The 9911-nt window shown below is 34.0% G+C and overlaps 1 protein-coding gene across 1 annotated transcript; it reads left to right on the top strand.

Annotated features, from left to right (window-relative positions):
• The first annotated feature begins 902 nt into the window (after window positions 1–902).
• LOC144563487 (IAA-amino acid hydrolase ILR1-like 1) lies at window positions 903–7130 on the top strand. The gene is made up of 5 exons (XM_078312971.1): window positions 903–1309; window positions 2294–2419; window positions 5172–5486; window positions 5837–5965; window positions 6316–7130. Exons 1-5 carry the CDS (start codon window positions 986–988, stop codon window positions 6730–6732), a joined length of 1311 nt encoding a protein of 436 aa, XP_078169097.1. The 5' UTR covers window positions 903–985; the 3' UTR covers window positions 6733–7130.
• Window positions 7131–9911: the final 2781 nt, after the last annotated feature.

Below are 9911 nucleotides of genomic sequence, written 5' to 3'. Positions count from 1 at the left end.
TTTTTGACATGGTAACAACGTGAAATTACGGATATAAATTGGGTGTCCGCAACTTCACATAAGATGACATATTTAATTTTTTTTTGTCAAAACTTTGATTTTCAGTGTTGATTGACAAAAAAAAAATCATTGAATTGAACAATATAATATGTCCTCAATGTGAAGTTGTGAACACTCGATTTATATTAGCAATTTTACATTGTAGCTGTGAAAAAAATTCGGTATAAACTGATCAAATCTGCACTCTCAAATAGTGTTGTAAGAAACAGTTGTTTAGGCCATTTAATCAGCCGATTAGTCGTTGACAATGATTAAACTATTATAAATTTTTCTGACTAATCAGTTGATTATTTTCGATTAATCACTTGACATTGATGTTACCCTGTCTGTTCGACGAGCGCATGCCATTATTTACAACATTGTTCTCAAATATAAACCGATAAAAATATTTAAATAATTACAATGAAGAAAAAATAAAAACCTACTTTTATAGAATTTTTTTTTTTGAGTGAAACTTAGGACATAGTAGCCATGTTGCATCCATTACAGTAATTATTATTTACTTTTATGGAAGTAGAAGAAGAGCAGTCTCATCCGCTTTCTCTTGATAAATATCGAGAAGCCCAACGAATGATTGTCACACTGCTCCTTTAAAACGTGATTCAATCCAACGTACCATCTCGGGTGCACATCACGTGCTATCGCAGCTTTTCGTTTTTCATCAGCCGACCCTCTCTCTCCTTCTTATTACTCAGTCTCCTACTCCAGTTATTATAAATTCGCGACAATCTTTAGAAAATTATGTACCCGATCAGTAATCCTCACCGTTGGATACTGATAAAAAAATAAATAAAGCCTCCAAATTATTTTGAACCGGAGAAGAAAAATGCGATTAGCATTGCTATAAATCTCGCCAGTCGCGACACCTGCTTCACTTTCATCTCTCTCCATTTGTAGAACCGAGAGGAGAAAAAAGGTATCCGCCATGGATTTCTCCAAGCATCTCTTGCTTCTTCTGTTTGTCGTTTCGGTTCTCTTCGATTCTACAAATTGTTCGAGTATGCTTCTCGAGCGAGCGAAGGAGCCGGAGTTCATGGATTGGATGGTTGGCATAAGGAGACGTCTGCACGAGAATCCGGAGCTTGGATACGAAGAATTCGCAACTAGCGAGCTTATCAGAAATGAGCTCGATTCTATGGGAATCGTGTACAAGCATCCTTACGCTGTTACTGGAATTGTTGGATTTATTGGAACTGGGAAGCCTCCTTTTGTCGGTTTGAGAGCTGATATGGACGCTCTCCCAATTCAGGTCTAGCCTCCTTTTCGTTAATCATTTTTGCATCAAATTTATTTTTTTATTATGGTAGATTGATGTAAATCGGGTTCTCAAAGTGATCCAGCTTTTCAACTTAGTTTCCAAGAGGGGAAGAATTTGAACTCGGCTTTTGATCTTTTGGTTTGAAGTTTCAACAACCTCTTCCCTCTAGTTTGGCCTTACATTCACTGATGTACCTTGTACAGTATCTAACTCCAAAATATCAACTTCGTTCATTGATGTACCTTGTACTGTATCTAACTCCAAAAGATCAACTTCATTTCGTAATTAATTTGAAATATATTTTGGCTTCTTTGCTCTTGACATAGCTGAGAAAAGCTATATTTGGTACATCTAGGACAAGATTTGCTATTTTGTAGGCATAAGCAGCTTGGAATTATGTCATCAAATGATGATGGAATTAATTGTACTGATATTTCAATGGTTGTTTGAGTAATTAAATCATTCTGATTTTAATTGCCAAGGATTATGATAATTGTTGTTAGGTGGTTCAACAAGAGGCTATTGTATGTATATTTTAGTAGTAATTGCTATTGACACATGGTAATTCGGTGTAAAGTTAATCATATGCTTGCACTAGCACTATTCGTACTAGGTTATTGGTTCACTTGGATATCATTACTCGTGACTCGTTATGGAAGGTAGAATTGTGCTGACATGTCATCCTAAGAAGCTTATATAAGTTGGGGGGGTGTCACAATTGCAAGTATGGATTTATTCGTTTGTTATATTTGTGAGGTGTCAAAGGAGAAGTACAATTTGAATACTTTTTGTAGTGAACATAGGGATTGTTTAAATTTTTCTTAGTGTGCATCCACCAATCACATATGCTTGATCAATATATAAATCTCACACACATATATGGAGTAGTAAATGTCAATTTCCTGTAAAGCTTACCTTTTCCAATAAATAATTCTTTAGAAAGGCTTCTCTGAATTCTGGAATTTGGATAAACAGGAGGGTGTGGAATGGGCACACAAAAGCAAAGTTCCAGGAAAGATGCATGCTTGTGGACATGATTCCCATGTTGCCATGTTGCTAGGTGCTGCTAAGATTCTCCAAGAACATTCAAGTGAGCTACAGGTTAGCAATTCTCATTTGCTTTTTCTGCTTTCTCTTTACAGTGTGTTAGTGAAAATTTTAGATGGAAAATTAATCTGAGCATTCTAGGTTCTAGCATAAGCACAACTTGCTGCCATGTTAACTTCAGAAAAAATATTTTCCTTTTCACTCAGTCGTTATTTTTCCTTGTGGAGTGAGAATATGTTCCATTGGAAATTTAAAACATACTATGTTTGAACTATGACGAGGAATCAAATGCCAACAGCTCATCGTGCCAAGTCTTGAAGTAACTTTTGCATCTCAAATTCATAATTTTTCCTTCCTTTTTCCTGAGTTATATAGCCCAACCATTGGATGTGTTCTCCAATATAAACATTATTCAAGAGTTTGAAACTTTTGTTAACTATAACGTGTTGTTTTTCCTGGTTTATTAATGTCCATCAGAAAAAGGTCCACGTGCCATGATCGTTTCTATACACAAAATTAAAAAATTTAATAAATGATCCCAATGTTTAGTTTTGTTTAAATGAAAAGTGACAAAAGCTTCGATCCCTCTTCTTGTATAGGTTTTCCAATTCATATTATTTGAATAATTGGATGCTAGTCAGAGAACGAAGATGCAACATTTCAAGCTGTATCATATCAATTTTTTTTCTTTCCTTTTCTTTTTAAAATACTCTTTGTTGGCAATTTTTTAGGTATTAAGGCTTATTTCAGGCACAAAAACAGAAATTTGACAAAAATAAATAAATGAGGCACAAACCTCAAATAGAGCATCAGTTACCATGACGATCCTTGAAATACTTGCTTCAACACTTGAAAAGGCACGACACACGCACATGCCATCTGGTTGGAGTCCAGTGCGACAAACTGGGCTAACATTTCTCTGTCTTTCATGAAAGCCAGCACAACACTTATCCCTCATCTGGAACAAATGAAATAGTTATCAGAAGAACAAAGAAATTAAATCTGGGTCCAAAGGTACAAATCAATATGCTTATAAACAATTTTCACAAAGCCAACCTAATTTGTTGCCCTGCTTCAAATCATTGTTTTTCTATTGCTCTTTTTTTCTCTTTCCCTGGTTTTTCTTGAATTATCATGTTAATTTATAATTCTGTTCAAGGATAAATTTGACTGGGTCCTTAAACATTAATAAAGGTACAAATCAATACTGACATATTTGTATTATGTATGGCAAAAACATCCAACATTTCATATGATAACTAAGTCCAAATTTTCTAAGTTCCAAGTGTTAAAATCAATATTAAGTCATGAAATGTAGTTACTGTCACTGGTATGAACTAGTACCAACTGGTAACAACTTGGAAATTTAGGTAATTTTTAGCATATTCAACAAAAACAATCAAGAAAGTTATAAAATACAAAGAACATTTTCAAATCAGCGGGTCTCAAATTGCATCATCTCTAATTCATAAAATTTTCAAATGAGAGAGAGACGCTAACCAGTAGAGAAGTTAGTTTTCGTCGCGGAGGGGCTCTTGGGGTGTTGGATGAGGTGCGAAGGGGTGCCGGGGGGAGCGTGGGTCGGGATGTGGTGGGGAAGGGAAAGAGCGATGACGGAGAGGTGCGAAATGGAGGTGAACTGGAGACAATTTGAAGAGAGACAGAGAGAGAGGGAAACTGGAGGTGAATTGGAAGGGGAAGAGCACTGATTAATTTTTTAATCCGGTCCGTTGATCAAGCCTGTTGATGAATGGTTTAGATATGGAGGCACAGTGGAGGCAGTGGAACCCTCCTCTTTGAACCATGACAAGGAATCAGATGCCCACAGCTCATGGTGCCAAGTCTTGAAGTAACTTTTGCATCTCAAATTCATAATTTTTCCTTCCTTTTTCTTGAGTTATATAGCCCAACTATTGGATGTGTTCTCCAATATAACATTATTCAAGAGTTTGAGATCCAAGTGCCATAATCGTTTCTATACACATAATTAAATTTTTTAATAAATGATCCCAATGTTTAGTTTTGTTTAAATGAAAAGTGACAAAAGCTTTGTCTTTCGATCCTTCTTCTTGCATAGTTTTTCCAATTCATTTTATTTGAATAGTTGGATGCTAGTCAGCTGACAAAGATTTTCAATATGAATAATGAATAACTTAGCTAAAAAACTGACGATCTTGAACAATCAAAGTACTATAACCTATTACAAATTAATTACTTGTAGTCAAAAGGCTACGGAGAGTTACATATGTTGATTTCTAACTGTCTTGGATATAGTGCCTAAGAAAGCACCTTCTATTGGTATCATTCATTGAGTGAATTAGTCTGTATCTTTTATTCAATAATTGCACTACTTATCAGAAATATACAGCCAGTTGGTACCAGTACCAAGTTGTACTAATCTGTACAGGACCAGCTGGCTTCTGCTTTTGATTGAATTTTTTACCCTTTCAGCTTTCAGGTCAGGTTTTATCATTAGTGCCTCGATTTTACCACAATATATTCTAGATTGCAGATGATACAAAAAGGACTGAAAAGAAGATTCAATAAAAAGTAGACCTCAGAAATCACTCATTTGATAACTAAAAAAGAGTTTCGCTATTTTACTATTTTCATTTCTAGGGCTTGGAACTTCAATTTGTGCTGATGTTTTGGGAGGAACTGTGTGAAAATTTATAATGAGGACAAGAAACATACAAGTCTGGTGTAGTTAAGGACCAAAATGGGAAATGTGCAACGCTTTATGGACTATTCTTGTAGCTTGTCAACAAAATTTAGCTACTGGTAATACATGTTTTAATTTAAACAGGGTACAGTGGTACTTATTTTCCAACCAGCAGAGGAAGGAGGTGGTGGGTCCAAGAGAATGATAGATGAAGGTGTAGTGCAAAATATTGATGCCATGTTTGGGTTTCACATAACGAGTGAAATTCCTTTTGGTACGGTTGCTTCCAGACCTGGCCCAATCATGGCTGGAAGTGGGTTCTTTGAAGCAGTTATCACTGGAAAAGGTGGTCATGCAGCCATACCACAGCATACAATTGACCCAATAATTGCTGCATCTAATGTTATAGTCAGCTTACAGCACCTTATATCGCGGGAGGCCGATCCCTTGGATTCCCAGGTAAACTATGTCTGCATACATCTCTTGACTGCTCTATCCTTGCAAAAACTATACCCAATTGATCATCCCGCAAGAAGTTGTAGTTTTTAACATTGTTGGGAAAATAAAAAAAAAAAATAGGAAGAGAGGGGGCATGCAGATCAGCAGAAAGTTTTTGCATTCTTCTAGGGATATAATAGAATATTTATAAATTCTAACTTTTTAGCCCCCATAGATGCATGGAGAAATGTAGCTAGAAGATAGGTCGCTAAGGACCTCATATATCTGTTGTTGTTGTTTTTATTTTTATTTTTTTTATGACTGGAGATGCGGTTGAATACTTGATTCCATGTTCATATTTATGGTTGCAGGTTGTGACAGTTGCAAAGTTTCAAGGTGGGTCTGCATATAATGTGATACCAGATTCAGTGACAATAGGTGGCACTTTTAGAGCCTTCTCTAAGGAAAGCTTTATGCATCTCAAGCAACGCATCGAGGAGGTAACTTTGCTTTGATGTCAATTTAACTTCGACCTTTGCAGAATTGCAATATGCAGTTGACATTTAAGAAGGATTCGACTGTCTCAAATCTTGGTACCCAACCAGTCAAATATAATACAGCTACATACCAGTCTCTACCCATTTGATACTAATCATCAACTTAGAGTGGTTTCTTTTTAGATGGATTGTTTCAGACGGGAAATATGTATTTATCTGATAGAAAAGAAAAGAAGAAGGAAAAAAAAAAAAATCTCTCAATGCTACTGAGTTATGAGCCAGTGTTGAACCTGACTAAATATGAGACTTTGGCTATAACTACTCTCTATTGATCTCCTGAATCTTGTTTATAGGTGATTGTCAGGCAAGCGTCAGTACAGAGGTGCAATGCCACAGTGGACTTCCTGACTGACAAGCACATCTTCTTCCCTCCCACAATCAACAATCCATCCCTACATGCACACTTCCAGAAGGTAGCCTCTGACATTGTGGGCCCCGCAAATGTAAGAGAATGTCAGCCTGTCATGGGGGCCGAAGACTTTGCCTTCTTCTCTGATGCTGTACCGGCCACGTATTACTACTTTGTTGGAATGCAGGATGAGTCCAAGAGCCTTGCCAGTGTCCACTCTCCCTTCTTCACCATTAATGAAGGAGCACTACCATATGGAGCTTCAATACATGCTTCTCTTGCCTTGAATTATTTATCTGAATTTGGGAATAATTTTCCAAACAGGGGAAAGGTGGATGATGCATCACATGATGAACTGTAAATCCTTTTTTCTTTCTTTTTTGCTTTATTTCTTTGGGGTGTACGTACGTGCGTGCATGCACGTGTGTTTGGGTATAGTTGGCTGGATTTCGTTTCCTTCATTTGCTTCTGCCCCCCAAACATATTAGCCAATTTCAAAATTCTTTTGCAATTGACCATCTACATCACAGTTGATTGCAAAAAAAATACTTTCAGTTATTGTAATAACTAGTGAAGAGATGGAGGTTTGGTTGAATAGTTGTTATCTGTCTGTTAAGTAACTTGGGTTAGTTTTTGCAAGATAAAATTGGATGGTTAATTGTAAGAATTAGGGAGGTGTAATGTTTACTCTTCTTTTGGTATGGCTAGGGAAGAATGGTGTGTACTGTGTAACAATATAATTATACAGCATTTCAGTAACGGAGCCAGAATGTTAATTTACTGGTGTCAGTTTATTTTATTTTTTCAAGGTTTTTGTCGTAGTAAAAATAGATTTTATAAAATTACAAGGAACTTATTGAAAATTCAATGGGATCAATTGTGCCCAGTGAAGTCTCATTTGCATGCAGTCGTGCTTAGATATAATGAACTGGTAAAATATCAGGAAACATACATACGGTCATTGGTAATAGATCATTTTAATGAAGACTTTGAAAAAGTGGTCAAATATTTTGATTAAGAAATTCCAATGGAACTTTTTAACTGTCGAATTTTTATTTTACTCGTTTTTATCCAAAAACCTGTATATGTTGAATAAAGACATAATGGGAAACCACCATAAAGAATAAAGAAGAAGAGAACAAAAAATCACAAAAATTAAGATAATGATGAAATTAGAAAAGCATCGTCACTTGAGAAATTAAGGAGCTTATTCGATTTCAGTGATTCTACGTAGAACTTCCATCTAAGTCTCTTTTTCCTCCTCCTTGTATACCATCTCTATAAACTAACAAATTATTAGAATGAGAAAGGGGAGGTAGCACAATTGGCTAGAAAGATGTTATAGAGTTGTTATACTCAAAGGTCGAGAGTTTGATTCCCCTCACGAACCTTGATAGCTAGCTACCAAGTTTTCAAAAAAAAAAAATATTATTAGAATGGCGTTGGAAAAGTGGGAAGCACAATCAATATTTGAGGCCTAAAGAAGGCATGAGAGATGAGGAAGTTTTAGCATAGAAAGAGAAGGGAAATTGACGTACATTACATAAAAAAATGGAATTTAATTTCAGTTTTGATTATTGGGGACAATACGTGAAGATTATTAGAATTTAGAATGGTATATACGTAATTACATAAATTTGAATGGTAAATACGTAATTGTATAGTTTTTGAGGGGTATATATGATATTCTCCCAAAATGAATTGGCCAGAAATTTCTGATCTCCCCTTTCGAACTCGTCAATGCAATTGGGGAAGGTATAGATTATATCATTATTGCTGAACACGCGCAAATGTCATTAATTATGTCTAAAATGATCACAAAAATTCCATGGAAGTCCCTTTAGATGATTTTAAAACTTGATCAAGACCTCAAAATGAAATGTCAATTCAGAAATAATGATTGACAAAGGCATAATAAAATTAAAATTCAATAATTATTTGAAGCTGTCGACTTCGACTTGAACTCAATATATTACTAGATTGTTGACAATAATATTACCAATTGATAATTCATATGCCAATATTTTTAAATTATATGTAATATTGAATTTTAAAAACATACAATTTAAAAAAAAAAAAAAAGCATTCAATAATTGTTAATTGTTGGTCTATAACGTTTAAAATTTAATGAGAGCATTTGAAACAAATTTTACGTAATGTATCATATTAAGTTATATAATCTGAAGCAAATAATTGTTATACTCTATATAATATTGTAACTCAATTCTAGCATATGATATAGCAGATTGTGAAATTGATCAACAGTATTAAAAAATAATTTAGACCATTATTAAACTAATGTATACACCATTAAGTAAGGATCAGCATCTTGAACTTAATTCAGAATATATTTAATATAATTTTCAAAGTGGTCGGCATGACATACGAGCATTTTGGATACAAATTAGTTAAAAAAAAATTCTAACTTGTGATGCAATCATTTAAAAACTCTAAAAAACAAAATAATGACATTTAAAAAAAATATAATTTATATGAATTCGGATTTCGTAGTCCTACTTTTTTTTTGATTTCATGCATTCACACACATAATGTAGTCAAAATAAAAATATAAAAAACATATCACTTTTGCGCTGTACGAAATCAAAAACAATGCTGTCAATATCTTCATTCAAAATTTCGGCATTAAAACATCAAATCTAGTCTACTATTTTGTATTATTATTATTATTATTATTATTATTATTATTATTATTATTATTAGTATTATTTTTTCATTTTCTCACCTGAGTACCTAACCAACTCTCCTTCTAGTTCTGTTTTACTACAAGGGGAAACTGGAAAATACAACTACAAAAAACAATATTTCAGAAAGAATAGATCGTTCTGTTAGTTGCATAGTTGCTATCTAAGGAGACTATTCTGTTTTTTAAGCTTGTACATTATCACACTCATTATCCTTTAATAAAAAATTTAAGTTAATTTAGACATTTCGAATTTAATGCATATATTTAATAAGAGGAGCTTCTTTTGGTAATCTGTTTTTAACTTCACACCGAAATGGTTTTGCTTATTCCAACGCAAGAAACTGTGAGGAAAAGAATAAGTAAAGTTTTTGGAATAATTTTTCTGAAAAGGGAATATTATTGTTTCATGATTAAAATGGAGATATGATTCTCAACTACAAATAGATAACTTTGAAATAGATAAAGAGAGGCATCCCGCGTTGTGACTCAAAATACATACAATTACTTCTCTGAATTCATATTCTCTACATTCATGTATATATAGTTCAAGTTAATTTTTGAACCATATGATCATAATTCAGATCAATTCGGTCCGCACCTATAATGCATGAAACCCTTTAATATTAGTACAAATTTAAATCAAACGGTTCAGATCTTAACTCAAAATACATACAGTTACTTCTCTGAATTCATATTCTCTGCATTCATGTATAGTTCAAGTTAATTTTTGAACCATATGATCATAATTCAGATCAATTCGGTCCACACCTATAATGCACGAAACCCTTTAATATTAGTACAAATTTAAATCAAACAGTTCAGATCTTAACTCAAAA

This window comes from Carex rostrata, chromosome 12 (genome assembly GCF_964058835.1).
Source record: "Carex rostrata chromosome 12, lpCarRost1.2, whole genome shotgun sequence".
Lineage (NCBI taxonomy): Eukaryota > Viridiplantae > Streptophyta > Magnoliopsida > Poales > Cyperaceae > Carex > Carex rostrata.
Note: the sequence above shows the minus strand (reverse complement) of the source record. Positions and strands in the feature narration are given on the sequence as shown.

Coding starts and splice junctions, on each gene's coding strand:
- LOC144563487 (XM_078312971.1), top strand. CDS start 986: ATGGATTTCTCCAAGCATCTCTTGCTTCTTCTGTTTGTCGTTTCGGTT. Junction 1,310..2,293: donor TGGACGCTCTCCCAATTCAG/GTCTAGCCTCCT, acceptor TTGGATAAACAG/GAGGGTGTGGAATGGGCACA. Junction 5,966..6,315: donor TCAAGCAACGCATCGAGGAG/GTAACTTTGCTT, acceptor TCTTGTTTATAG/GTGATTGTCAGGCAAGCGTC.